This window comes from Etheostoma cragini, chromosome 14, assembly GCF_013103735.1.
Source record: "Etheostoma cragini isolate CJK2018 chromosome 14, CSU_Ecrag_1.0, whole genome shotgun sequence".
NCBI lineage: Eukaryota > Metazoa > Chordata > Actinopteri > Perciformes > Percidae > Etheostoma > Etheostoma cragini.
Window position 1 is genome coordinate 20,469,724 of NC_048420.1, and position 26,733 is coordinate 20,496,456.

The 26,733-nt window shown below is 38.4% G+C and overlaps 4 protein-coding genes across 5 annotated transcripts in view; 3 read left to right on the top strand and 1 right to left on the bottom strand.

Moving 5' to 3' along the window:
• Window positions 1-2,617, bottom strand: part of klhl43 (kelch-like family member 43) — a 10,875-nt gene extending 8,258 nt beyond the window's left edge. The window contains exon 1 of the mRNA XM_034891837.1: window positions 2,361-2,617. The gene's annotated coding sequence lies outside the window, so the exon portion shown is untranslated. The remainder of the gene's footprint in view (window positions 1-2,360) is intronic.
• A 981-nt stretch (window positions 2,618-3,598) lies between these two features.
• Window positions 3,599-17,949, top strand: eloa (elongin A). The gene is made up of 12 exons (XM_034891838.1): window positions 3,599-3,875; window positions 7,159-7,215; window positions 7,717-7,829; window positions 8,630-9,195; window positions 10,222-10,550; window positions 11,332-11,443; window positions 13,507-13,659; window positions 14,023-14,120; window positions 14,277-14,457; window positions 14,617-14,746; window positions 15,605-15,783; window positions 15,900-17,949. The coding sequence occupies exons 1-12, from the start codon at window positions 3,804-3,806 to the stop codon at window positions 15,959-15,961; spliced, it is 2,052 nt and encodes a 683-aa protein (XP_034747729.1). The 5' UTR covers window positions 3,599-3,803; the 3' UTR covers window positions 15,962-17,949.
• Window positions 17,950-18,592: 643 nt separating this feature from the next.
• Window positions 18,593-24,249, top strand: pithd1 (PITH (C-terminal proteasome-interacting domain of thioredoxin-like) domain containing 1). Of its 2 annotated transcripts, none has more exons than XM_034892572.1 (7): window positions 18,593-18,697; window positions 18,947-19,182; window positions 20,005-20,048; window positions 20,465-20,542; window positions 21,188-21,292; window positions 22,623-22,731; window positions 23,870-24,249. In XM_034892572.1, the coding sequence occupies exons 2-7, from the start codon at window positions 18,985-18,987 to the stop codon at window positions 23,969-23,971; spliced, it is 636 nt and encodes a 211-aa protein (XP_034748463.1). In that variant the 5' UTR covers window positions 18,593-18,697; window positions 18,947-18,984; the 3' UTR covers window positions 23,972-24,249. The 2 variants fall into 2 exon arrangements, with proteins under 2 accessions (XP_034748463.1, XP_034748464.1); XM_034892573.1 differs by lacking the exon at window positions 18,593-18,697 and adding an exon at window positions 18,879-18,909 and having other exon boundaries at window positions 18,946-19,182.
• Window positions 24,250-26,183: 1,934 nt separating this feature from the next.
• Window positions 26,184-26,733, top strand: part of lypla2 (lysophospholipase 2) — a 12,878-nt gene continuing 12,328 nt past the window's right edge. The window contains exon 1 of the mRNA XM_034892201.1: window positions 26,184-26,434. Within this exon, the coding sequence (XP_034748092.1) occupies window positions 26,348-26,434 (87 nt within the window). The 5' untranslated portion in view covers window positions 26,184-26,347. The remainder of the gene's footprint in view (window positions 26,435-26,733) is intronic.

Consider the following 26,733-nt stretch of genomic DNA (forward strand, 5'->3'; position numbering starts at 1 on the left):
CCCCTCCCCTCCCCCCAAATCACCACCACCACCATCATGACATATATACTGTAACTAACAACGGCGTCTCCTTTCAAAACAACAACAGCACCGTGGCCATATTGGCAACCACAGGAGAACTGACTACATTTCCTGAGAAGTTTCCCAAAACACACATGCGTAATTTGGTAATGCGTACAAGCTGTGAACACAAAAAATGATTACATTGTATTGTGTTTAAAGTTGATATGCTCTGTTTTTGGTCTCCACCACTTCCTGAGAGAAATATCTGTCTCTTTAGCTGATAATTGCTCCACTATGTTCAACAGCTAGTCTCTGATGGCGTTTATCCTCGATTCGACTCGGCCGCGGTGCCCCGTCTGCCTTTTCCCGTCGCAGACTTATTACCACTTCATGTTTGAGGCAAGTGTGGCTGGTTGTCATAGCGACGCCACAGGAAACTGCCTTGACCTAATGCGACACACACACACAGAACGTCCAAAGTGCATTGTTTTTGATTCTTGGTGTTTGGATGTTGCCACAGCCAGAAGACAAATTATGTTTAAAAAGAAAAAGCAAAAAAAACAACGCTGGCTAAACTTTTAAAAAACGTCGGATTTGTTCAGGACACCTCCGGTCTGTCGCTAGCGATGATGACACTGTAATTAGGGACGACTTTCTCCAACCAATCAGTAGTCTGCAGGTTTTCATGTCACCTTTTGGTATCGCCTCAGCTTGCTTGGAACCTCGACGGAGGTGATACTAAAATAGTACCCGTAAGCAGGTACCAGGGACTTTTTTATAATGGAAAACCAAGAAATTTGTGAGTCGAGGCGAGACGAGCAGGTACGATGTAATGGAAATACCGTACGACATAACTGTGTGTCTGTTGTTTGTTACTGAACAGGTAGTGTAAAGTTGGTTTTTAGAGCTTTTCCATTAAAAACAGCTGCCTGCGGTGGCCGAAGATGAAAAGCAGTTAGAGTAAACCAAAACGGTAAAGTTACAGTAAAACCAAAACAATGAGCTAAAAGGAGCTAAAAGGCACTATGGAGTTGGGCAATACTTTTGCGTGGGTTTGTCAAAATATTGACTACAGCTGCTGCTAAGATAAAATCTAAACATTATATGAGCTTCATCAGAGGGGCATATTTATCAAAGGGTATTTATTAGAGGGGTATATTTTTTAGAGGGGTATATTTATTAGAGGGGTATATTTATTAGAGGGGTATGTTTATTAGAGGGGTATGTTTATTAGAGGGGTATGTTTATTAGAGGGGTATATCTATTAGAGGGGTATATTTATTAGAGGGGTATATCTATTAGAGGGGTATATTTATTAGGGGGCTATGTTTTTTAGAGGGGTATATCTATTAGAGGGGTAAATTTATTAGAAGGCTATATCTATTAGAGGGGTATATCTATTAGAGGGGTATATTTATTAGAGGGGTATATCTATTAGAGGGGTATATCTATTAGAGGGGTAAATTATTTAGAGGGGTAAATAGCTTAGAGGGGAATATTAACTCCAGGAGTGTTTCTGTTATTTTGTACCTGCTCATACACACTGTAAACACCACCCTGCGTGCCTCTCCACCTCTTCTATCGCTCAGTGGCTGCTACTGAATTCCTTGTCTATCTCATGAGTGTATTTATAGCTTCTGACGCACACAAGTACTGTGTGTGAGTATTTTGTGTGTTTTACAGCTAAGGACTGGAAAGAGAAGGGCCGACACTCCCCTGCGGTGCAGCAGCATCCCAACGGCAACTGGCAACTACTTCACATTTCTTCCATTCAGCAGTTAAATATAAATATTAGTATATATTACTAATTGAAATGATGATGTCATTAAACGCATCATTTGACATTCAGTTTCCAGTCGTAGATTATATTTTACTTGAGTTAAAGTGGCAATACCACTGTGTAAATATACATTGTTCAAAGATTTTACTAAAGTAAAAATACAAAAGTATTATCAGTAAATTGTACTTAGTATCAAGTACTCGTTGAGTACAATGCTCCTTTTAAGAGTGATATAATGAATTTTATTTAAATATTATTTCTGAAGCATAAACACCCAAACAGCATTTTTAATCTTCTTTCTATGTTGGACAGTTGAATGTTTAATGTTGATCATACTGATTATATGTTTTGTTTGTGAAGTATTTAGAGAAACTAGTAGCTAATTAAAAAGTAGTCTACAATATTTCACTCTGAAACGTAATAAAGTGTAAAGCAAAGCTCAAGTGAGTAAATGTACTTCTCTGTAAAAAGACTCACTTTATTAAAACTTTAGTAAAAGTGTAAAAAAAATCAGTTTCCTTTAAGTTACAAACTCTTCTAGACTCAACAAGCTGTGATGCAGCGACATTTTTTTTACCTCTTTCTCCCTGATGATTCCTGCTCTTCTTCCCTTCCTTTGCTTCCTCAGCTTCACTTCTTTGAGCTTTCTTTTACCGTCTTTCTTTTTTCTTTGCTGTTCTCTAACAGGTTCCTGCTTGCTTCGGCCGTCCGTCCTCGGTCAGTCTGTCAGAGTGTTGTGTGTGTTTGTGTGTTTGTGTGTTTGTGTCAGAAGGAAATCAGCGTCCCAACCAAAGCTGTAACGTGTAATTAAACTCCCCTTCCCCATAACCCCTAAAATTCAACCACGCCTCCCTGAGCTGACATCAGATCCTCTTCTTTCATTTCCCACCTCCATTTCCAAATACAGCCACTCCTCGTCGCCCTCCCCTTCCAAAAATATCCCATAGAGGCCGTTGCTCCTCTCATCCGACCCCGCCTCACCCCGCCTCGTGACCTTTGCGGTTTCAGGTTTTAGATCTGGTTGTGTGTCTGCTTTCTTTGTTTGATTGTTAATCTCAGTCATTCCTCTTTCACACCAACAACACAGGAACAACTCTCACAGAGTGTCTACATACACAAGGTTAAAACACTTTATCTCATATATACCTATATTAAAGGGGGTGCACAGGTTGCTAGAGTTACTATATGAATACTATAGTTACTTAAGCTACTAACTAGCAGTGGTAGAAGTAATTCAGATACTTTACTGGAGTATAAGTAGCAATACCACAGTCTAGTGTATGTCATGCATTAAAAATGTTAGTTTAATTACAAACTATTAGCATCAAAATATACAAAAAATACCTAAAGTAAAAGAAGGCTTCTCTTTATGCAGAATGGCACATGTCAGAATAAAGTGTTATTGGTTTATAAATATTGATGCATTAATGTCTTCAATACTTCAATGTTGCAGCGGGCTAATTTGATTTACTATGTATGTACTGCATGTGTATATACTGCTGGGTAGCTTATGTATTTCCCCCCCACATTATTTAAGTATACAGTACTTGAATTCAGAACTTAGCTAATTTCACCCCTGCTGTGAGGTCTATGGTAATATTGCATTTCTTTATATGAAAGAAGACCTAACTATGTAACCTGTTGCCAGGTTACATAGTAAATTATACTACATGCTAATTCAGCATTTTTACTGACGTCAAACTAACAGGTGTTCCCTGCGTGCTCCGTCAGCTACGGCCGTGACGTAATTACGTCTTTCAAGACCGTTCTCTTAATGTACCTTGCTAGCTAGCTACAAACCTCAGGGTTTTTCCCATTCGTCTTAAAATGTAATTATTTATGTATTTATTGATGCTGTTAAATAACTAAATATTATCCGTTAAATTTTAAACGGCTATGAAACGCCTTTTTCTCGCTGTAGCGGTCACTAAACAAGCGGAACCTCTCCGTTTTTTTCTCCCTTTCTCGGTTGAGTCAGAATGAAGTAGTTTCCGGGCGACACAGGGTACCAGCAGTAAACATGGCGGAGGAACTGCTGGAAACAGTGGATAGGCTTCAGTCTCGGCTCCTGGAGAATCCGGAGCCTCGAAAGGTAACGACTGGACAGGTCGAGACGGACAGATTTGGTGTTTAGCACCGACTGTCTCCCTAAATGCGACGGGTTGACTCCGGTAACCGAAACGAAGCCGCGGCCACGGCAGTTCTCCAGAAGTCGCAACGGTTTTTTAAATGCTGCGTTTGAGGGCTGCTCTCGGGCTTCGTCTTCTGAAAATCTTTTACCTTAAACAGCATTCAACTGCTATTGTGGGTCGGAAATACAAATGATAGCCTAGTTGTAAATAGAAACGATAGTTCTAAAAGTATAGTAGTTTTCCCAGTTGATTCATATTTAAATCGAGTAGTTCATCGGTACAGTAGACAAATCATTCTGTGGCAACTTGTGACAAATGTAAAGTAAACAAACGACACAGGAATGAAAATCATGACCGCCCACTAATCACCATTATAGGGCAGAAATAAATGAATTGAATCATGTTGTTTATAGGTTACATCGATGTAGGTGTAGTTTATGTCATCACAAATGTCTATTCCAAGTTTATAGAGGTTGACATGACATGTAGGCTATAAGATCAACTATCTGTCTGTCAGATAAAAACGGACTACTTAACTCTAAATTATTTTAAAATTTTCATAAATACCATTTAAAATACATTTACCAACAGAAGTATAGTACAAATACAAATTACAAATCAGTCTTTACCGCTAATATTCCATCATAATGACATCAATATATATTTTTTATTCTGTACTGAACACTACAACAACGAGGCATCACAACTGTGGAACTACAGATTGTTGGGATATGTCTGAGTAGATAAATCATTTAAAAATATAATTAAATATAGAGTGCATGACAATAAAATAAAATATATAAAATATTAGACAGTTTCTTTGCAGTTGATTTTCATGATAATGCAGGGCCTTTTTGTTAAGTTAGCTTTGTGATCTTTCACAATTACAAGAATTTCTGTATATCAGTACATTTTATAGTTTTTCTCTTCTTTACCCATCCATATTCCCCTGCATGTTACATTTGTATTTGCATCCTTTTATCTGTTATCAATTCAGCTGGGAGTGACTAGAAGACAGTTAATTCTATTTTGCAGAAGGAACATAGGCTACATTGCTTTCTAATTCACCAGATATGCATGTCTCGCTTTGTATAGTATTACATACTGTAAAGGTTATTTGTAAATGTTTGAAGAATTCAAAACAATACTTTTTTGAATTGATGAACAGATTTGGACATGTATTGCTCACGTTAGAATTTCAGCATCTTCGACAGCCTGTGAAGGCATCATATGAAACGTCACGATAATTAAGGGGTTTTAACTAGTTACAACGTACTTCTTTACGCTGGCTTTTAGCTTATATTATATAACACCTGTCAGCTTGGTTTATTACAGCCCATCACTCTATCTGTTCATAAAATAATAACGTTAAATACACAATAGAATTTATCTTTATTACGAAACTCGTGCCACAGTAGCCGTTAGCCTTCTAGCTAACGTTAACTAACGTGTGGAAAGTAATGACAGTTGCACCGACTCCAGGCCTGTAATGTTTACTGATTTGTGGAATTTCACGTTACACAAAAGCTGCACATCAGTGCACTGGGATCTGCTCTTAAATAGTTAGATAATAAATCTCAATGACCACGACTGATGACAACGACTATCTCCTTTGTTTACTTTCACTGCTCAGATGTAGCCTCCCTAACAAAGCAGTCATGATCCTAGACAGTTAAATGATCTGTGTGATAACGGTAGGTTTGGTAATCAAGAGCAATACTCTCAGTCATTTTTACTTTTATCTTGATAAAAATGGTGAAATCAAAGCTTAAAGATTTTTACTACAGCCCGGCCCGGTTAGGCCACGTTATTATTCAGTCTCCATGACGCAGGGCTGCTAAATGCTGCTGTTTTGTGGTGTGAATCAGAGACAGTTGTTTAATTTAAATAGTAGTACTGTAACCACCAGGTAACGTTACCAACTAGGTGGGATAGCTGTAGGTCACCAAGCTTTATAAGACAATAATGACAACAAACATCCGAGAATATTTTCATGTAACTCATTCAGAAGGGAGTGATTGAACAATGATTGAAATCAAAACATGTGAACAAACCGGTCGTGCATGCAAACAGATATATATTATTTCAAATTAAGAAATGAATGAACAGTCATCCCGAAGTTTTGTTGTCAGTAATGGCATTCAGTGTATTATTTATGACACAGCTACAAGTAGACTGAGAATGACACCTCCATCCTATCTTTATTATGAAGATTATTATTTCTTTATTTATTCTAAGAACATCACTGTGTCCCTTCTTCTGCGATATAGATATACATAGATATGTATAGAGAGAGATAAATCCTTTTCTTACTGCATCTTTATATCACAATTTCTATGTATTGCATATTTTTGTTTGCATATATTTAAATATTGCAATACAAATAAATAACATAACTTCAACAATATTACGTTTACAATACAATTAATTTAATATTATATTTAAAAAAGATTTTTTGTCTATTGAAATTAAAATAACCTTAACTTAAGGTGAACTTGCCTACTTTTTCTATTCTTCGACCTCATCTCTTGCTCTACTTTAGCAGATAGTTTGCTCTATCGTCATGGAGATGGCTCAGTTGTTGCCAAGTGACCGTTAGCATTGAACTTCCACCGTGTGCTAACAGGTGGTCATCTATGACAACTGAGCCATCTCCATCTGCCGAGGAAGACCTTGAGATGAAGATGAAAACTTATACTGTAAGATTAACATGTAAGATTATTTTGTCAAACTACACTTGTTACTGTGTTTATGGATGAAAGAGCAGACAGGAGTGACTGTTTTGGATGGTTCAGTTAAATAAATACATTTATCAATTAAATACCTTACCATACCATTAATGTCCATAATCACATAGAAAGGCAGTCTTGACCTTGAGCAGTACCGCTAATAGATAAAATATTACCTGCAGAGCTATTAAAGGAATAGTTATGTTGGTGTTACTCTCCCAGTATATAAGGTCACATTCTCCAACCCTTAATAGTCATAGACTGTATATGGTGATAATCAGCAAAATGGTGATAATGACTCATTTACAGTCTATCACTGCTAAGTGAAATAAGTACTGTACTGTTTAGAAAGATTTTAGATTCACATTTAATTTAATTATTTACAGTTTTACTAAAGTAATAGTACTACATATTTAGCCACACTGTGTAGATATCTGCTATTGAAACTGAAAGTGTGTCCACTTTAATACTAGTATCTTTCTCTAAATTACTTAAATGTTCTCTTGTTTTCCAGCTTCTAAAGACTTTTAAAAGACTGGGGGAACTTCCTATGACTGTGGACATACTGGTGGTAAGGATGCTCTTGATTTCTAAACTAGATTGTCAGCCAATTAGTCTTTTTCCTTCCCGTTCCACTTCCGGGATTGCTCCGGTGCTGCATGAAGTTCGGCTGGATGCGTGTTTTTTTCCGTTTCCTTCCGCTTTCTTTGTGTTGGAATTTAAAATCTGGTTGATTTATGTGGACTATTGTGTGGAAACTGTTCCAAGTTACAGCGACCTGCTGGACCTCCAGAGTCAGACAGACACAACCACATAGCCAGGAGCTCTTTAGCAAGGCAGTTCTTCACTGATTAATTAAAAAGCAGTATAGGAGTTGGACCTTTATTGGAACAGAAATGCCTTTTTGTTCTTGTCCTATGCGATTTATGGCAATTATTAGCACAGCCTCGACATGTTTCTGTCCATTTAGATTACTTGGCTGAAGCTGCCAAAGATATGGTAGAGATATGAGAGATGGTAAAGAGAGTGATCAGTGTCCCATGTTTTCACTTTGTTTTTCTCTCTCTTGTAGGAAACTGGAGTCGGGAAGACTGTGAATTCTTTTAGGAAACATCAGCTGGCTGGAGAGGTGGCAAAAAGCCTCGTAGCCAAATGGAAAAAACTTGTTCCACAGTCTGCAGACAGGTATGTTCTGCATTACTGGGTCTAGACTAGCAAACAGCAGTAAGGAGTGGAGAGCTCCATGTTCCTGTTACTGCATGTCTCTGTCTCTGCAATGATCAATATGTTAAAAATGAACAATATACATGCACCATCTACTTGATACTTATTGTAACAGGGCGTCCCCCAGGCGTCTTGAACGCCTAGTTGTCTTTTTTTAAACAAATAAAATCCGGTTTGGCCCACATTCACTCTGAAGATGAGTCATATTGTGGCACATGTGTAGTAGAGTAATGCTGCTGAGACAATGTTTTAGGCGAGAGACATGATAAGGAAGGAAGCAAGCACATCAAAGTCTAGGGAGAAGTAATCAAAAATAGTTTACCTCTCTTGAAAGTTTGTTCCTGATCAACTTTTCTTTCAGGTTCAGAAAAACAAGATTAAACAGAACTTTATTTATCCCGAGGGAAATTGTTGTGCGGCAGTTGCAGATCAACGTAAGAGAGAGTGCCTTAAAACATGAAATGTAATAATTTCAATAAATGGACGTCCAAAATATACACAATTACCAAAACATAAACAAGGTAAGTGGTAAGGGTCACGTATAGTTACTGACGGTGAGTGCTGACTAAAACGAGAGTAAAATCCAGCTTGCTAAATATAAATGAGAAATAAGAAGCTCCAACTTTTACGCACCAATAAAGCTCGTAAGTAACAGCCCGCCAAGACATATTACTAATACGTCACATGTGTAGTAGTACTGTAGTTGAGTGAAACAGTACTGTGACTGGTGCTTTTCCCCACTGTGTATCTTTCTACCTCAGACCCACCAACAGCCACGACAAAGAGGCACCACGGTCGCACACACACCCTCGAGGCCCAGAGGCAGGAGTAGGTGGAGGAGGGCAAAGACGCACCCGGGAGCCCTCCCCTGAGGAAGAGCCCTCCTTCATGGAGGAGGAGGAGGAGGAGGAGGAGGAGGAGAAAGCCTATCGCACAAACTTCTCACCCTCACCTCCTCAACACAAGCAGTACAGCCCCCCACAGCGAGGAGGCTACCAGTCGGACGAGTACGAGAGTCCTGAGCCTGACCTGGAACCTGAGCCTGAGCCCAGTCCTCCTCGCAAAGAGGTCCGCCACACCAAACCAAACAAAGAACCCAACAAAAACCACCACCACGGTGACAAAAACAGGGACAGAGACGAGGAGCGGCGGCAACGCCATGCACAGATGAGTAGCGATGGAGGAGGAAGGGAAGACGGTGAAGGGAAGAAACGCAGCGCAGACAGAGAGAGACAGCAGAGTCCAATACTGAAGTCTACGAAGCACAGCAAGAAGTCCACCACACATGAGAGTAAGAGGGAGGAAAAGAAGAAAGGAGGCGATGATGGTGAGTGTGTTTGTGAACGTACTGGTTGTGTTTTGATGCACAAGTAGGGCTGCGGTAGCATACACCGGAAATGACTTTATCATTACAATACTGAAATCAGGACTGTTTATCTCTTTACCTCATACAGAGGGTTATCTTATCATAAAAATAACAACCTCAAATGTACAGAAACCTTACATTTAAACAAGAATTTCTGTTTTGGTAGGTATAGGCCATGAGATGGAGTGACTTCTTAACGCTAATGATCAGTAAACCTGGACTCTTTAATAATTATACCACAGCCAACAATAAATGTAAAGGATTTATTACTAATAAAGAAGGTAGTTACATTACACCTGCTCACATTTGGATAGCAGAGATTAGATAATTACAGCTGTGAACGCTTTGCACTTGTTCTGGTGCTCCAGAAATGCTATTGTAAACACAAAGGGGACAACACAGTTGCATTTCCTTAACCTTAAATCATTATACCGTAGGAGCCAAAAATTAATACCAATGTTTTTATTTAATGATTAGTTGCGCAGCTCTCTGTGCACCAGTTTCTGTTTCATCATTCATTCAGAAACATCCTGTGGAGATACAATCTGTCCGTTAAGTAACTCTGCTGACAGGAAACAACAAACTTGTAATTAAAAAGAAATTAAGTCATTTTAAGACAAATTTAAATATATTTTTTCAAGCGTAAATGTCAAATATTTGCTGTCTGATCTTAAATGTAAAGACTTTCTTCTTTCCTTTTCACATATTTTGGTAAATCTTTCTTTTTTTAATTTGTCAAACTATTTGTGAAGATGTCACTTGAAGACATCTGGGAACTTGTGATGGTCTTTTCACTATTTTATACTAATAAACAAAAAAATGAATCAATAAATAATTGGCACATTAATCGTGAGTTGCAGCACTAGTTTGACCCGGCCAACCAGTTATTTCACCAATTCTTACTTTCGGCTAGTTGTAAGTCACTTTGCTCTTAATTTCCCACAATGCACTGCATCATCTAACTTTTCCATTTAACTCTGTTTCCAGGGCGACCGCGGGTGCCAAAGGACTCTCCACCCAAAGAGGAGGAAGAGGACTTTGAGACTCCCACCATGTCCTTTGAGTCTTTCCTCACATATGACGCCCCAACACCTGTCAAGAAGAAGAAGAAGCCATCGTCGTCATCATCATCCTCGTCACACAGTCGACCGCCTCACTCTTCTTCGTCCACGTCGTCCTCCCATCGTTCACGCACCCCTCCGCCTGCCCCCTCATCCTCCTCTTCCTCCTCCAAAGGGAGCAAGGCTAACGGCACTCAGAGCACCAAGAGGCCACACTCAGGCTCCAGTTCGGCAACGCCGGAAAAACGCAAGAAGGTGAGGACAGCAGCAGACATTATGAGAAGAACGTTTTACATTTCCTTTAGATTTAGTTGAGTATAATTTATGTAGGGCTGTAATTACCAATTATTTTACCAATCATTATCGATTTTATCTTCCAGATTTGGTCAATAAAGAATGAGTATATTATCACTTCACTAACATTGAAGAAGCTAGAGAATGTTTCTTGAGAAATGAGGGAAAAGATTAATCGATTATCCAAATTGTTGCTGACTAATTTTCTGTTGATAGACTATTTGATTAATCGACTAATTGTTGAAGTTCTGAATTTAAACCCACCTTTTTTAAATGTTAAAAATCTGTTGAGATCTTGCTGTGTTTAAAGACTTTATTGACCCACTACTTCTCTCCAGTAATCAAAGATGTGCTTTTATTTAGTAAAAGAGTTCGTCTCCCAGCAGCAGTAACTTATCCACTGTCAGGATGATTCAGGGAAGAGCAGGAACCGGCAGATTTCAAAGGCTTTAACAAGTTTACAGTATAACTAAAGCTTTCTTTCTGGGGTTTCTTGAAACAGTCTAATAAAATAATTTGTCATTAGAAACTGGAAAACAGCTCACCTGGCTGTTGCTTCGTATTTAAGACATGAGAGTGGTATCAATGTTTTATCTAACTGTCGCAAAAAGAAAGCTTAATTTTAAATTTGACTGTTTTATCTCTTTTAAATGTTCTTTATCTATGATCCATTGTATATGAATCCTCAAATTTGATACGTTGTAATCAAATCCTGTTTGTTAATGTTGAATATTGTTTGCAGGGGGTTGAGGCCGTTGCGACTATTCCTGAAATCCCGCTGCCAGCGATTCAACCGTATTACAGACCTCTGCCCTCCATCGATGTCACTCCGCTGTCCCCTCAGAGGCGGAAAGGTAACACCCTCACCCTAATGACTCATGTCTTGTTTTTGAAACACAGTTCCTTCTTCTCTAAAATCATGACCATTAAGGTACTGTCATTTTTAACAACTATACAACTTGTAGTCCGTTTTAGTGTTCTGGTGTTTTATAGACACCAGTCAATATTTCCTCACATGCTCCTGTATTTTCTTGCTGATAATGCTTAGTCATGTATGAACTTCTGTGGAGTTGTGACTACCATGCAGTGTGCAGCATTTGAGTTACGATCAACGTTCTCCAGTTACCTGATTTACAGAAAACCTAGTTTCTGTAACAAGGTGGGAAGGGATTAGAGGAACACAACTTCCTGGCTAAATTTCTCCCGGAGCGCGCTGATTTCTTGGTCATTTATACGTGTAATAGGGTTTCTAATTGGATTTTTCCAATTAGAATGCAATTTACAATGCAAGTGCAGGACAAAGACTTCAGACAGAGAAATAATTCTCATATTTAAAATGTTTCCATTTAAAGTTTGACTAAAGCTTAAACAAAGTAGCCTCTACAAGGCTAAATCAGTTTGTTTCTCCTGCTGAACGTTTGATTTGTAAAGAGAAGCTAAGTTTTCACTACACAGCCGCTGTCACTCTGATCCACACAGTTTGTAATTTAAATGATCAGTTTATTCAACTGTTTACTCAATGCGTTCAAAGTAAGGCAGCTTTATTTGTACATCACATTATAAAAACCAGTCAAATCAGAATCAGAAATACTTTATTGATCCCCGAAGGGAAACTCTGTGTTACAGATGCTCAGATATTAGAAATATAAGAAATATAAATAAAGAAAAACAAGGAGAGTGGATATTTACATAGTATATTATGATACAGTGCTTTAGTTGTATTGGAGTTACTGCTAATGCAAACCAACCTTTCCAGCTGTTGCTGCTTCACGATGAAACCTTTCCACTGGAAAAGAGGCAGGACGCTTTTATTGTGAAGAGGTCATAGGAAAAGCAAAGTCAGCCAGTTGGCAAAGCTTTTTTAGCAGTGTTCTTGAATTAAAAACCAGTCTAGTCAACTTGATATGGAAATATTCTGTGCTATTTTGTTATTGGATACATTTTAAATACTGCAGGGAGAAAATGCACAAACATAATCTAATCCTACTACTACTACTACTACAACGGAAAATCTCTATAAATACACTTGTAATAAGCAAACCGTGCTGCCAAAGGCGGTCAGATGCAGGAGAGAAATATTACTGACCATGTCTATGCTGATTCATTTTAACCAACTAGGTTACTAAAGTGCATGTAAACACGTTCTCTGATTACCTGTGTAAGCTGGTTTCTGTCCTGGTTTCTGGTGTCTATGTAAATGTACTGAGGGAGGTGAGGGAGCACATATGTAGATATTGACTGAATTTGGATTTTGAATTTTCTGAAAGTTTACAATTGCTTTGCTCGTTTCAGTAATGAATGATTTGTATCTACCAACACATAACTGTAAACGTGAATCTATGAACCTCAGAGGCTTGGAGGCTTCTGAGTAGAGCTGCAAAGATTAATTGATTAGTTGTCAACAATTAAACTAATCGCCAACTATTTTGATGATCAAATAATCAGTTTCAGTCATTTTTTAAGAAAAATAAATTCTCTTGAATGTCCTATTTGAATGTGAATATTTTCTAGTTTCTACTTCTCTGTGACAGTAAACTAAATATCTTTGAGTTGTGGACAAGATATTTGAGGAGTCATCTTTAGCCTAGGGAGACACTTATGGGAATTGTTTTCAATTGTTACGTCATTTTATAGACCAAAAAACGAATTGATTAATCCAAAAAGTAATCAACTATAAAAATAACCGCAAACTGCGGCCCAGCTGGGGTTGCTTAGACTCAATTACACAAAACTTGGGTGTCAAATACCAAATTGTAGGCTGTGCAAACAGGGGATTTTTTTTTGCATTTGTGAAATATCTAATCTAGTTGTTCTTGTTCTTTTTTCTTTCTTGTCAGTGTCACCATATCGGTAAAGATGTCATCTTGCCCTGCTTGGTGTCCCACTGTCTGACTTTTGCTCCCTTCTTTACTTTCAGTTCCTGTCTGCAACGACGAAGAGGATTCCGGGTTCACAGGGAAGCGATTCAACTCTAAGATGGTGGTCTACTCGGGATCAAAGACCGCCTACTTGCCCAGGATGATGACTCTGTACGAGCAGTGCATCCGTGTGCTGCAGAACAACATCGACTGTGAGTGGGGCTGCTAAATATTCTCTAATAGTCATTGGGTCCTCCAGCAGGTGGCAACAGAGCTCAATGTTTTCTCAAGCTTGTTATGTATGTCATAAATAAGCACTTACATGTATTGCAAAATGTTATGTTTTATTATACATTCTGTATTCTATAAAAATGTGAAACTGTGATAGAGGTACCAGAGGGTGGGGCTTACCACAAATAATTAAAGTTAAAGGTCTACGTGATCCACCGACAAATGTTTGAGAGTCAATATGAGCTCCTCTGTGGTCACTTCCCAACCCTACCTGCCTGTTATCTTAAGGTGGTTAAAACAAATAAACCCTGTTGCACAGATGTGACTGTTTGTGCCTCTTTTAGCCATCGCTGAAGTTGGAGGAGTGCCGTTCGAGATCCTGGAGCCGGTGCTGGAGCGATGTACACCCGAACAGCTGTACCGCATTGAGCAAAGCAACCACGTAACCCACACACACACACACACACACACACACACACACACACACTTTGTCTTTCCAATGACTACAATGTCAACCAATGACTTTTTTCTGTAATTGAAACAGTGTGTAGGAAGCCTGATGGCACTTCTTGTTGATTGTGTTCCCCTCTTGTTTTAGTGGTTTACGGAGGATTCTGACGAACTGTGGATGCGTCACTGTCAGAGGGACTTTAAGCGCGAGTCTCCTCAGGAGTACGAGTCGTGGAGGGAGATGTATCTGAGGCTGCACGACGAGCGCGAGGAGCGACTGAGGATGCTCACCCAGAACATCTCCTCCGCCCACGCCAACAAGCCGAAAGGTAGAAGCATTGAGTCACTTATTGATTTATATTAATGAGCGCTAGAAAGTCACAACAAGGAACATTCATTCAAAAATAATAAAACTCTCAGATTGATGTTTTTTTTAAAGTCTTTGAGTGTTGGTGAGTCAGTGTGAGTCTTGTGTGTTGTCCTGGCAGGTCGGCAGGTTAAGATGGCGTTTGTGAATTCTGTCGCCAAGCCGCCACGTGACGTCCGCCGCCGACAGGAGAAGTTCGGCACCATCAGTGGTTCGTCGGCCACGTCCACCGCAGCTGCAGCTCCCATCAAGTCAGTATCACACCCAGCATAGTGACACATTTCCCTTTTAGGGTTATGACTTGAATTTGGTGATGATGTGACACTGTTAAGATACAACAAACGTGAAACAGAGAGTTAACTTTACTTAAATAGTTCCTTATATTTATATTTTATTATTCATTTTTTGTATGTACAAGAATGTATTTGCTGTTAATCCATGTAGTTAATATGCGTCATAATTACAGACCTTCTTAAAATATTTGGTGATTATGCTAACCTACATTTTTCAATGGATGTTTTTAAAAATAAACCTATGTATTTTTCTAATTTGAAAAAGGTTGTACATTTTCTATATTCTCTTATTTCACAAAACTGGTGACACGTGTGTGCAATTACTGTTTACTAAAAAAAACTCACACTTATTCTGTACAAATGTATTAGCATATCTTTAAATCATTATTTATAAAAACAGCATTTTTAAACATGTTTACGCCTATCATACCCTAATTAATTAGCCATGCATATAAAATAAAATAGTTTTCCTCCCAAAGTATATATGAAAATTAAGTGTTGATCAACACGAAATTAATTAATAACAATTTTGATAACTGATACATTTTTTATGTAATGTACAAGGCAAAAATAAAACAGATTCTTTGTTCTCTGCCTCTCAAATGTGGGGATTTACTGTTTATCTGCATTATAATACATGATAAATCATTAGGTGGAAAGAAAATCAGTAGACAATCAATAGTAATACTAATCATTAGTTGCCTCCCTGATAGGATTTTGAAATGATCTCTTTTCTGCATTTCTTGAATTACTTCATTGTTTGTGGCCCTTTATTTTAGATTCAGCACAGTCACAGACTCTTTCCGTGTCTTTCAGAATAAGACCAGCTACAAATTACTCTGGTGAATCGAGCCACTCCTTTTCCTCCCAACTTAACCCTTCTCCCAGCTCTTCTCGCTCCTCAGCACCAGGAGGAGGAGGAGGAGGAGGAGTTGGAGGAGGAGGAGGAGGAGGAGGAGGAGGACCTGCAGCCCGGGATAAGCCACAGGTCAAAAGTAAGTGTGTGTGTGTGTGTGTGTGTGTTAACAGTCCTGACTTAAACCTCGTAAAAAGAGCCAGAATTATGTTTTGAGTTCTTTTAAATCTCACCATCATTTGTTTCCTCTCGCAGAAATCGCCCCCATGATGGCCAAAACTATCAAAGCTTTCAAGAACAGATTCTCCCGCCGATAGTGTGAAAGAGTCTGAATGTATTTTATGAATTCCAACTGTATTTTTAATTTAAGTATAGAAAAGTTTTACTGGAGATTCCTTGATCCACACACACACACACACACACACACACACACACACACACACACACACACACACACACACACACACAAACACAAACACTTTTTACCCACCAAACATATCATGGATATAGGAAAGTTTAAGTACTGGTGGATGAATGGTTGATTTTTAATTTCCCTCTTTATTTAAATAGTGGCATCTGTTTTTAGGGTTCTTTGAAAAGTATTTAAATCATTAATAACGGAAGGGGTGTGACGTCTGTGAAAGTTGTGAAAATTATGAAATTGAAGTCCCCAACTTTTTACAAGATGCAAAGGAGACACACCTTCAAACACACAGTCTGCTATTTTTCTTGTTTTCTAGAAGCCATTTTAAAAGGAATAGTTTGAGACTTTTGGTGAAAAAACAACTCTTTGTTGCTTTCTTACAGAGAGGTCGACAAGAAGACTGAAACCACGCTCACGTCTGTACGCTAAATATGAAGCTCAAACCAGGAGCCGGTTAGCTTAGCATAAAGATTGCTAGCAGGGGAAACGGCTAGCCTGGCTCTGTCCAATTGTAACATAATCTGCCTACCTCGCAGCACCTTTAAAGGTCACTAACACGTTGTGTCTTGTTTGTTTACACCGTAAAATCATGGCTTAAAATTGTATGTAAAAAAAAAAAAACAATTCATAGTTTTCTGGTGGGGTAATGTGCCAAACTACAATTTGGCCAGGATCAGTTTCCAGGCAACCAGTGTTACTGGTCAGAACCTGGAGAAGATTTAGCAGGTATCCCCCTATGAAACACAGAATTGTTGTTTTTACAAAGAAACTACACACTTTTAACTGTGTCACAACAGGTTAATGAATGATATGTGCTGGTAGGTGGATTCTGCTCCCATGCTAGCCGTTCTCCTGTTTCCAGTCTTTATGCTGAGCTAAGTTAGCCGGCTACTGGCTGTAGCTTTATAGTTAGCGTACAGACACAAGAGTAGCATACAGCTTCTCATCTAACTCCTAGTAAAAAAACATACTTTGTTTACTAAAATATAAAACCTTTCCTTCACGGTACAGTAAAGTTACTTACTATTATTATTTTACTTTTTAAGAGTAGTTGTTTGTTACGTTTCATTAGATCAACTTATACACTACATGAAAAACACACACTTTTTATTTAATGGCATGCAAGGTGCATGTCAGCCGAGACATCAACAGGCTGGTTAAAGACGGCTTTTTTAAAAACAAGCACATGCTTGATTTAAACGTTGCATTTTTAAAAATATGTAGTTTGAAAATCATGTCCGTGGAGAGAAAACACACACACACACACACACACACACAATGTAAAGTTATTTTAACCATCCTGTGGCTTCAGATCATGATTCCCTGCTGTTAAATGTGTTTGTCCCTGTTAAAATCTGCTTCACTGTGAGAAATAGCTAGAGTGAATGCTGAAGAGACTGTAGGAAGAGAAGAGGAAGAACAGGGAAACACAACAATAAGGAAGGAAGTTAATAGGACGTCTGCAGCTTCAGTCTACAACAATGATGAGATGTATTTATTTTCAACACTGGGACCTGGCACCCCACATCATGGGCCTGAAAGGAAGTAGCTTAAAAATTGTAATTTTAGTAGATTTTAATAAATGTTATATGGTCATTTTTATTAAAATTGACGTTTTGCCCTTACAAACTGTGTGCAGAAACCTTTGTGTGGTGGCGTTTCATCAAGCAACACAAACATCCTCTGTGCTTTTTCATGATCTTCTTTTCCTCTTTAAATGACTAAACAGTTTTAGAAAATCTGCAGAGGAGGTACAATAATATGGAAAAACTCACATCTAGAGAATGTCCTGAATAAAGAGGTATTTGTATATTGTTACATATGTTATCCTTAAATCATGTGTTGTGGCATTTGTTCCCAATTAAACCTGCATTTTGTGTTTTTCCTTGTTTTAAATATCTTGTATCGGTGTCCAGGATGTAAATAGATGGGATCCGTTTTAGTTCTTACACCTTTCATTATATCTAACAGGTCAGTTTAAATTTGCTCAAGCAGATGCTGTAAATTGGCAAAACTTAAATGAGTATTTGAAGGTTATGCGGTTTTATATTTTAGGGAAGTGATTTCTCATAACCTTAGGGTCCCAATTTAAATCTGAGGGGTTACATGTTTAAAGGCAGAAGATTTAAACATATTTCTGTTAGTTTTTAAAATCATTCTTTTTATCTGACTTTTCATACTATGATACTACAAATGACAAGGATAAAAGATAACTGAGTACATTTACTCTACTAAAGTACAATTTTGAAATACTTTACTTTGAAGTACTTTACTTCTATACTACTTTCTACTCCATTGTTGTATTATATATATTTGACAGCTTTAGTTATTTGTTACTTTGTAGATTGAGATTATTAATACTAAATAGAAATGATTTAACTCATTGTAATTTTAATACTTTAGGTTCTAAAGGTATATTTTGAGTCTAATGCCCGTTGTAGGATTAATAGAGTTTGAATGCATGACTTTTACTTGCACTGTAATATTGCTACTTTCACTTATGTACTTTTTCTGAAAGATCTAAATACTTGTCCACCTGCAGTAACTACTTAATTTTTTCATGGGTGTATACCAGACAGTTGCAGGTCAAATATTGTACTTTTACCCTGTTTAGCCTACTAGATTTACATGTAAAATACATTATAGCTCTTTAATATGATGCACATATTTGAATTGGAGCACTACTTTATCTATGTAGGAACATCGACTGTATAAACCAGCCATATGTAGGACATGATGTATGAGTTGTGAACGTTTTGCGACAGTATTGACGCTTGGTGGTAAGAACTACTAGGCAATCAGAAAGCACGTGACTTGTGTTTGGTGTTTTGCTGTTCAAGCGTTCGTGCAGGTTTGTCCCTTTCTTTACTGTCTATATGGTTTGTCTGAGCTAAAGCAGCGTTTTTAAACTCCACGATGTCCGGACACGGTCATGGTCACGGGCACGGGCACGGCTGCGGGTGCGAGGCGGAACACGAGCCCGCGGAGAGGGGCCTGGAGTACGGACTGTACCGACGGATCGACCTGGAGAAGCTGCAGTGCCTGAACGAGAGCAGAGACGGGGATGGGAAGCTGGTGTTCAAACCGTGGGATCAACGGAACGACAGGGACAAGGTAACGGCCGCACAGAGCTTCTTCCCCGGGCAGTTATGCTGTCCATGTCCCAAAGATAGAAGTAATACGGGGTTTCCCTGCATGTGTGCGGGATGAGAGTGCAGGTCTGTGGGGCTTTCACGGAACCTCACTGTGGGACTGCGCAGTTATTAAATCAAACAAAACTTTGAATTCACTGAGACTACCAAATCACAAGAGGCTGTGGGCTGCAGTCATGTTATTCACTACTTATTAGGGCTTATCAATATAGTTGAAATCCAGTGGTGAAAGTACACAAGTGGGCAAATATTGTACTTTTTGCTTAACAACATTTATTTGACAGTTACTAATCACCAAATTCCCACATAAAATGTATCCAAAAACTGAATTTATAAATGCAATGAATTTTTAAATAGGTAAAGTACTTAAACTGGCTTAACCTTGACCACCTGCGACAGTAAAAGCTAATTATCCAATGGTGCAGCTGTTTATATTCATAGAATTTTAATAAACTGTATGAAGAGTTAATTTGCAAAGACAAATTCCAGCCATTCATAAAATTAAATAAACCAATAACAGTTTGATGGCTATATCTTATAGGAACTTATAGTGTAGTAAAAAAAACATGATTTATGAAAAAAGAGGGATATCTTATCAAAACAACTCAACACCAGTTTGACTGATATTCCCTGCCTTGCACAAAAATATGATTTATGAAGATAAATAAAACAAAGATATCTGTTTTTGGTAATGAACCCTTTATATAACTCTGTTTTTTATTTTTTTTTATTGCTGCTGCAACTCTGATAGCTCACAAAGAATTCCCATTTGTTTTTCTTTTAGTATGTCGAGAGTGACGCAGATGAAGAGCTGCTGTTCAACATCCCGTAAGTCCTAAAATCACCATCATAATTAGCCTGAACTTTAACCATTTCTCGTCAATGAAGAAATTGTATGCTGCCTCTAAACGCATTTATTAAAAAAAGCATATGTGTAGATGGCAACTCATAAATTAAGATTATCAAATGTGTTGGTATGTACAGTTGGTAACAAGTTGGATTTTCTTCAGCAATTATATAACTAATAATAAGATAAACTTTTGTTTTTTTCTGTAGTTTCAGACCCAAAATGTTTCTGGTTCTAATTTCAGTTTTGGCTTTTTATAATTCATCATTCATCTTCTTGTGATAGCTCATTTTCGTTTACAGCGTCCCTGTGTTTCATGCCCTGCTAGCGTCTCTTTGTGCCTTTGCACTGTTATGTCAGAGATAGCAGCGAAGGATTTATGTATCATCACTTCCAGTTTTACAGGCAATGTTAAGCTGAAAGGCATCATCATCTCTGGGGAAAATGACGACTCACATCCAGCTGAGGTTCGACTGTGAGTGTCTTTTCACTGCTTCTATAGCCCCGTTTACACAGTGATTGATTGAATACTGCTGTAAAGAGTATCTGCCATTACGCCGTCTTTTTTCTTTTTATACACTGAACCAAACAACACTGGCATAATGCCGCCCTAGTATGTGATTTTTAGATAGCATGCCAGCGTTCTGAAATCAAAAGAGGCGTGTAACACAACAGCATCTAGTGTGTGTTTGAGTGTAGTCCCGCCATGCCGGCTGTCCCTGTTACACAGACGTCCATTGGGCTCTGTTGCTACCTCCTCGGCCGGATCAACGGCAGAACAGCTCATTCCGTTTTCCTACCTTTTAATTCAGAACACCGAGGTGGAATAACTTGCCTTGAACAGACTGTGTGAAAAGGGGTTTTGATAAGGTGGCAAGGAGGTAACATATAAAAACTTAGCCAGATTCAAACTGGGGACTTTGCATGGTTCATGTCTTAATCTCCCTTAACCCATTATAAATGCACTGTCTACATCATACAAAAAGGATTGTGGGATTGATTTTAAGTCTCATTAAAAATAAATAAAAACCTTTTAAAGAAAATAAACATATCTACAGTCAAAGTGCTTCTAACCTTTTACCCACTAAATGGCATTGAATAAACGTATTTTTCATTTTAGGTACAAGAACATCCCTCAGATGTCCTTTGACGACACTGGCAGAGAACCTGAACAAGCCTTTAGACTCAACAGGGACCCGGTCGCTGAGCTGGAGTACCCAACAAAGTGAGAGAATGAACAGTTGTTGTTTATCTCCTCAGCAAGTTTCTGCCTTTGAGTAGGAACTGTTACTCCCATCAGGTTCCCAAATCAACAATTTCCAGCTGCTTTGGGTGCTGCTGATCAAGCAGGCAGTGCATTCAACACATTTGCAGTTTAAAAACGTCACATTTGTCGTTGGTTTTGTTTTGCATGCTTGTTTTTTAGTTGATTGTTGGTACGGCTGAACCAAGTTGTGGCTGCTAGCTGGACACGGCTGAGCCACGACCAGCTCACTGCTGACAGTAAGATGGTAGTTGAAAAGCGTCCAGCAGGCAAAAAAGGCAACACACTGGGTCACGACAAACAAAGACTGGTAACATTACATTAAGATACACTCGGGAAAAGTTTGATTTTTCAGCTCGCTCCGTTAGTGGTGAAGGAGTTGGCTAAGGCTAACGCTAGCAATGCTAAGCCGACGTTACAACTGAACTCGAGCCATTGGTTATGGCAGATCCAGAGTGACTCCGAGAAGATCCAATAGTTTTAAACTTTAATGGAGTACCCGCTTTCAAGGAAGTTAACACTTGTCAATGGAGAGTGGCCAGACTCTCTGAACAAATGAACTGTAGGAGAGTCTGGTAGGACCAGGTACAAGAAACCAGCTCATTTTGCTGTGTCCATACCAAACATGAGGGCTAGTTGTAATGCTGGGGGAAAAGTCAAAGAGTAGTTGCAGCAACCCAATTTCACAGAGAGACAGTCAGGGATTTGCGTTCTGCCGTATATATATATATATATATATATATATATATATATATCACCGTACAATTAAAAATGTCATCCCAGAAACTGAACTTGGAGCAAGACCAGAACACAAGGCCTTAGGGTCCCGTCACCTGACTTTAAGGTTAAGTGACAAGTCTTCCTTGTCGCTTTACTGTGAAATGCTCCAAAGCAAATTTGAAAGATTAGATTAGATTTGCTCATGATTGAGAAGACAAGAACAAGAGATAGAGAAGTAATAAAGTAACGTAGCTTGTAAGAGACCTGATGACATGATGCCAGTGAAATCCAATCTTTGTGATCTGGTCAAAGAAGCGTTCAAAACACAAGTGGAACCAGCTCTCTGTTTTTCTTTCTGTTTGTGTCAGTATGTCATGCTTGTCTCTACTTGAATGCGTGCTAATGTGTTTTCTATTACATTTACACACACAACAGGCCATGGCTCAGGATGAATGGGTTTAATTTGTCCTTCCTTCTCGCTAAAGTGCCACTACAGTTCAGCAACGCTTCTTTTGAGTATGAATGCATTTCCCAAACTGATGTGTCTCTCCCGTTATCTCACAATTTCCAGGATCGCTCGTTTTTCCAATGTTCAGCACCTCTCCATCCACATCTCAAAGAACTTTGGAGCAGAGAGCACCAGGGTGTACTACATCGGTCTGAGGGGAGAATACTCGGAGGTCCGTCTTTTGAAAAGAAATGCTGAATCCTGTCTTAGTTTGTTCTTCTTTTCTTTATCATCTAACACACCTTTTAATAATGTTGTAAATATCAAGAGGGTAGACTAAATATTGGAAACACCTCTTAGTAAAACACAACAGTTTAACAGCATCCTCCAGAATCACTATAAAGTTGTGTTGCACCTCTCAAGGTAAGGCCAATTTATTTACTGTGTAGAGCACCTTCTCATACACAGAGAACAGAAAATATGTACAATGAGATACATGAAAAGACACATTTTATAAAGGTACAACAAAGTTTAAAACAAAAATAATCAAGTTATTAAAAGTACCATCAAACGAGACTAAATGCTCTGGAGAAGAGGACGGTCTTTAACTTAAATATAATGAAAATGATTACAGTTGGTGCTTGGTACAGTTGTTTGTCCTGTGTACGTCAGATCATAACTACTTTGAAATTGATATTATTTTGACTTATCAAAGTGGACAACACTTTTTGTCCCAATGTATTTTAGTACTTAGTAGTACTTTAGTTACTCCAGTGTATGTCCGTTGAAACAATGCTGTTGTGGTGGCAGCTGTTTTAACTGTTCACAAAGTCTTTCCTTGGTAATTAACACCAAGCTGTTTACATTTACGATAGCCTTATCAAAACATGACTTTCCCTCCCATTATTTTGAATGTTAATTCTGTCTTCTTGTTAATTAAATAATGGGTCAACACTTTGCCTCACAGCTCAGAACAGCAAGGAGCATGCATGTTGCAAGCATGCATCCTTACAGTAGGTTTAGCTGGATTAAGTTCCTGTTTGTACCACATTTTCTGGTACATTTAAGGTCTTTGAGTCTTTGTCACTCTGTTGAAGCTTGATGTCTGGGCTTCTCAGAGAAATTACAGTTTTGTGAGTCACTCGTACGGTCAACTTTTTAGAACTCTCCCATTTTGTTTAAATGAATTAAGTTGACGGGGGAACCAAAAAACAAAACATTGAGGATAACCAGCCATTTTCCCCTTCTTAGCCCTGACTTTCTGTTATTAAATAGATTTAACCTGGAACATACATATACTGTATATAAAATCTATGAATGTTTTTGCTGTGCTGTAAGCCAATCTGTCTTTCTCTCCGTTTACCTTTTAGGCTTACAGACATGAAGTGACGATCTGTAACTACGAGGCATCAGCAAACCCTGCAGATCACAAAGTGGAGAGCATCATCCCACAAACCAACTTCATTTCTTGAAGAAGCTTTAGAGATTTGGAAGGAAGAGGAGAAGGAGGAGAGGTTTCAGTGGCGTCTGCTGACTGTCTTTGACAAGAAGTCAAAGATGAGTTCAACGCTGTGTAGCGGCAGGTTGGTTGAGCTTGACCAGAACTGAGCGCTAAAATCTGAAGACCAGAGAGCTTCAGGTGTGTCTCAGAGTGCCAAGTTATTGCTCTGCTTTATATGGCAATAAAGAGTGAAGGCTTACTGTGGGTATAAAGCTTAATAATAAATGCATGAAACATTTGACACTCAGATAAAGTCTGTTATCTGTTCCACTCCTTCAATAAAGTGACAGCTACTCTGAAATAAAAAAACAAAAGGCTGGGAATAAATCTAGTGATGGTTTTGATTCATTTAAGACTTTGTTGAGCCTGGAAATCCAGACCCCAATCTGAGAGATTAAGGGTCTGGCATTGAGTGAAAGTCGCCCATCTCCAGGGGCGGCACCAAGTGTGTATTTGAAAATACACCAGTGTGATTGGTGCAGCTCGGCTACAAGGGTATAGTTAATAAGCAGCATTACTCATTTCCAAATTCAAATTGTGCTCTGTGAGGACTCTGGATTTCCAGGATAGATGTTGGTTGCCATGTCAACACCCTGGATTCATAATTCACACAATTCTTTTATTTATAAGATGTGAAGAATATTAATTTTGCTCTCAAACATCTGCAAAAAGTGATGCTCTGCTGAAACAGTCAAATATTATTTTGTAAGGTCTAGAAATTCCTATCATGCATATACAAATACAATATTTGCCTTTTTCAAGGTTAACACATTGTTCACAAACTAGTGTTAGATATTTTCTGCCACCTAGTGGTTTATAACGTGTTTATTAATCCTTAGATGGGTTTCTTTCTGTTTATCTCTGTGATGATATGAATTCCTAGCAGCGTCATGATGTGTTGACACACTTAATTATAAGTACATTGGCTGTCACCTGAGAGCGAGCGAGGTGAGTGGAGTCGAGGAAGCCTACATCAAGTATAGGGACTCAGTCTTGGAACAAATCCAAGGCTTACTGCAGTAGTGGTCCACTCTAACAGGCTGAACTGTGGTTCTTCTGCAATAACACTTTAATACAAACATACCAACATTTCACATCCATGTGGCCATTTGACAAAGGCTTACTGCTGTGAACTCCCTAAAAACAATGTATTTGTGTTCCATATAGACCGTTATGTCATCCTTGATTTTATTGTTAGTAATGCGGTGCGTCAAGCATTCAGCAGCAGCCTGTGAGTGCATTTATGGGAACGTGTGTAGCTCAGTGTGGAGGACAATCCGTTAGAAAACCTGTGTGAGCTTTAACAATGTTAATATCATTAAAAAATAAAGCAAAATGGAACAAATGTTTTATGGCTAACAGTGTTCTGAAATGTTTCACACCCATTATAGTGCATGCTCCATGATTTTAAGGTTGATGTATACATTCATTTCTTTTAGCTCACATGGTATGTTTTCTGATTTTCTTTGAGAAGCAAATAGAGGTGTCTTTACAAAAAGAGTGTCACATCTAACTCTAATATAATAATCTACAGAAGTCAAAACCATTGTTCAATGCTGTCAGCATAGACAAATTACAAAAGAAATATTGAAACTAGTTTGGCACTACGATATTGATGGGTTTTATTCTTGGCTTTATTTAGTCTTTCAAGGAGCCAGTTTAATTCAAAAAATACAAGAACAATCAAAGGACACAGACAATTTTTTCCAACTATAAAATACGTCTTTTCATCTCATATTTCATATAGAATACCCAGCTGATATCAATGTTATCAAATCAAATGAAAAGCAATAACAAACTGTAAAAATACAGCATTCAATTATATTCAAGAAAATGAACATAAGTGTTATAAATAAAATGTTCTTGAAGGATTAAAAGTGAAACGGATTATTATGCAGAATAATCCCTGTCAGTGTTGTCTCTTCATAATGGACCACTAATAGTGTTATTGTCACTATTTAACTACGGTGTGAAGTATTGCTCCATACTTTGTTGCCCCCTCTAGTAAAATAATATGTTCATGTATTAAATAGTGTGCAATTGATTTATCTTCAAAATATTGTACTGCTTAAAAAACAGTATGTCATGTTTTCTATATAGATTATATGTTTTGAATGTATATCCGAATCAGAAAGGCGAGCTGTATATGTGGTGGAGTAAAAGCAGGCCACCTCTGAAATGTTGTGTAGTTGAAGTATAGGGTAACAAGTAGTATCAAGATAAGTAATGTAGTAAATATAGTTTACGTTACTTGATCAACTGTATCATGCAAGCCTATCAAGACACATTGATTATGTTTGTATCTTATGAGTGAAGAAAATGGTATCCACGACGGTTGCTATATGTGATGACGTCGTGCGCTCTGTCCCCGCCCCCTGCTACTGTGCGGCCACTACCGGAAGTTCCGTTCCGTCGCGAACTGGGACAGCAAGCGGTAAGTGTATGCTTGTGTATTAGCTAGCGGGAGGGCAGATATAATATTTAACCACTTTATCCTGGTCCAAACAAATTCTTTTTGAAGTGTTTTGTTGCTTAAAGTGTCTTCTAAAAAACAGCCCATGTTAGAGGTCTAAATTTTAATCGCAACGTTTATTCTGAGGTAGAAGAAGAGAGGCACCGGCTGAAGACAAAACAATTAATGTGTGTGTGTGTGTGTGTGTGCGACGTCAGCTAGCAGCTCTACTACCACTTGCCCCGGTTTCTGTGTGTGTGTGTGTGTGTGTGTGTGTGTGT

Coding starts and splice junctions, on each gene's coding strand:
- eloa (XM_034891838.1), top strand. CDS start 3,804: ATGGCGGAGGAACTGCTGGAAACAGTGGATAGGCTTCAGTCTCGGCTC. Junction 7,216..7,716: donor TGACTGTGGACATACTGGTG/GTAAGGATGCTC, acceptor TCTCTCTTGTAG/GAAACTGGAGTCGGGAAGAC. Junction 11,444..13,506: donor GTCCCCTCAGAGGCGGAAAG/GTAACACCCTCA, acceptor CTTTACTTTCAG/TTCCTGTCTGCAACGACGAA.
- pithd1 (XM_034892572.1), top strand. CDS start 18,985: ATGTCCGGACACGGTCATGGTCACGGGCACGGGCACGGCTGCGGGTGC. Junction 20,543..21,187: donor CATCCAGCTGAGGTTCGACT/GTGAGTGTCTTT, acceptor TTTTCATTTTAG/GTACAAGAACATCCCTCAGA. Junction 21,293..22,622: donor GAGCTGGAGTACCCAACAAA/GTGAGAGAATGA, acceptor CACAATTTCCAG/GATCGCTCGTTTTTCCAATG.